This window comes from Moschus berezovskii, chromosome 9, assembly GCF_049115385.1.
Source record: "Moschus berezovskii isolate FMDL1 chromosome 9, NW_MosBer_1.0, whole genome shotgun sequence".
Lineage (NCBI taxonomy): Eukaryota > Metazoa > Chordata > Mammalia > Artiodactyla > Moschidae > Moschus > Moschus berezovskii.
The window spans coordinates 106,754,429-106,756,646 of NC_142468.1; the positions used below are offsets into that span (position 1 = coordinate 106,754,429).

Genomic DNA, 2,218 nt, shown 5'->3' on the forward strand with positions numbered 1-2,218 from the left:
AAAGTTTGATGGTCCCTGTTGGTCAATATTTTTTGTTTTCTTATTCATTCCCTCCACAGTGTTGAGTGCTATCAGGACAGTTGAAATAAATAGAAGCATAACACTTACTGAATGCTTAATACTGCCATATGATTAATATACATTAATTATTTTACTAATTATGATTTCATAGATAAATAAACTGAGGCTCAAAGAGTTTAAATAACTCGTCCAAGATAAATCTGTCAGTGGCTGAACATTATATTATGTCTATATCTTTGTAATCTAAATCCAGAAACATTATTTTCTTTTCTAAGCTAGGATATATCTCTAAATAAGAATAAATAATAACAAAATAATGTGATAAGACCTTATATCAAGACTTGTACAAACAGGATTTCACTATGTTACACATTTCATAGCTTTAAAACTTTTAAATCATGTTCTAAGTACACTAAAGCAGTGTTTCTTAAATTACCTTTGTTGAAGGATTTTTCTTTAGTCCGTAGTGTTTCATGGACTATTTCTTTGGGAAACAAACAAAATCGGAAACATGAGTGTCACTGTAATGTCAAATTGCTAGAGAAGTTTCTAAATACTCATAAATTTTGTACCTCAGTGAGCAAACTAGAAAGACAGTTTATGGACCTTCACCTCCCTGTATGAGCCTTTTACTTCAGTGGAACTGGGATCATAACATGATAGTTTTAAATGCAAAATCAAAAGTTTTGGGTTTGACTTCCTTTTACTCGTGCTGACCATCTTTGTATGCCATTACTAATATTAGGGCATCAACCCCAACAGGAAGCAGAAGGTATTAACTGCAGAGACAAGTTGGTGATAAGAACAACCTCACATAAGAACAACTAATTTTTCTGTGTGATTACACTTATAGGCCATAAGTAGACTAAGTCAGTTTTAATGCTAAAGTTGAAATAAGCTGCACAAGTTTGACCTTTTTTTTTTCAGTATTATCATAATTTACACTTGCTCCTTTTGTCCTCCTTTGGATAGCAATGCTAACGAAGTCCATGGATGGAGCAAATCAGTCTGTGGTATCAGAGTTTCTGTTCCTGGGACTCACCAACTCCTGGGAAATACAACTTCTCCTCTTTGTGTTCTCCTCCACAGTTTATGTGGCAAGCATGATGGGAAACTCTCTCATTATACTCACTGTAACTTGTGACCCTCACTTACACTCTCCCATGTACTTTCTGTTGGCCAACCTCTCCTTCATTGACCTAGGAGTTTCTTCTGTAACGTCTCCCAAGATGATATATGACCTTTTCAGAAAGCATAAAGTCATCTCCTTTGGAGGCTGCATTGCTCAGATCTTCTTCATCCATGTCATTGGTGGGGTGGAGATGGTGCTGCTCATCGCCATGGCCTTTGACAGATACATTGCCATATGTAAGCCTCTCCACTATCTGACCATCATGAACCCGAGGATGTGTGTTTTCTTTATAGTGGCTGCCTGGATGATTGGCCTTACCCATTCAATGATTCAACTAGCTTTTGTGGTAAACTTACCCTTCTGTGGCCCTAATGTGTTAGATACTTTTTACTGTGACCTTCCCCGGTTCATCAAACTTGCCTGCATAGACACATACCAACTAGAGTCCATGATTACAGCCAACAGTGGATTCATTTCTGTTGGCTCCTTCTTCATTCTGATCATTTCCTACATTATCATCATTCTCACTGTTCGGAAACAGTCTTCAGCAGGTTTACCCAAGGCTCTGTCCACACTTTCAGCTCACATCACTGTAGTAGTCTTATTCTTTGGTCCTTTGATATTTTTCTACACGTGGCCATCTCCCTCCATACCCCTGGATAAGTTTCTGGCCATCTTTGATGCAGTTCTCACTCCTCTCCTGAATCCTGTTATTTACACATTCAGGAATCAAGAAATGAAGGTGGCAATGAGGAGGGTATGCAGACAGCTAATGAGTTATAGAAAGATCTCTTAAGTGATGCTTGTGTTGTGAAGAGCCTTTGTTGATTACTGATGTTAATTATTGGTGGCCAAACTCAAGAGAAAATCTTTTATTCATCCTACTTTGATTTTCTAAGCACACTGATGTAGAATCTATTTTGTCTTTCACTTAGAAGGGAGGGACATTCACTTCTGAAAAGAGAAAAGGAATTACATATGACATATTTTCAATCAAAGTTTACAGTAATCTTGAGCCTCGGTTACTAAAGAATAATATTTATATGGAGTAATTTTTACAAATAC

At 37.0% G+C, this 2,218-nt stretch overlaps 1 protein-coding gene across 1 annotated transcript; it reads left to right on the top strand.

The window, feature by feature from the left end:
• Window positions 1–995: 995 nt before the first annotated feature.
• LOC129562729 (olfactory receptor 4F3/4F16/4F29-like) lies at window positions 996–1,949 on the top strand. The gene has a single exon (XM_055436151.2). The coding sequence runs from the start codon at window positions 996–998 to the stop codon at window positions 1,947–1,949; it is 954 nt and encodes a 317-aa protein (XP_055292126.2).
• The last annotated feature ends 269 nt before the right edge of the window (window positions 1,950–2,218 follow it).

Bases quoted from the DNA above. Each gene is read 5' to 3' on its own strand.
- LOC129562729 (XM_055436151.2), top strand. From the start codon at position 996: ATGCTAACGAAGTCCATGGATGGAGCAAATCAGTCTGTGGTATCAGAG.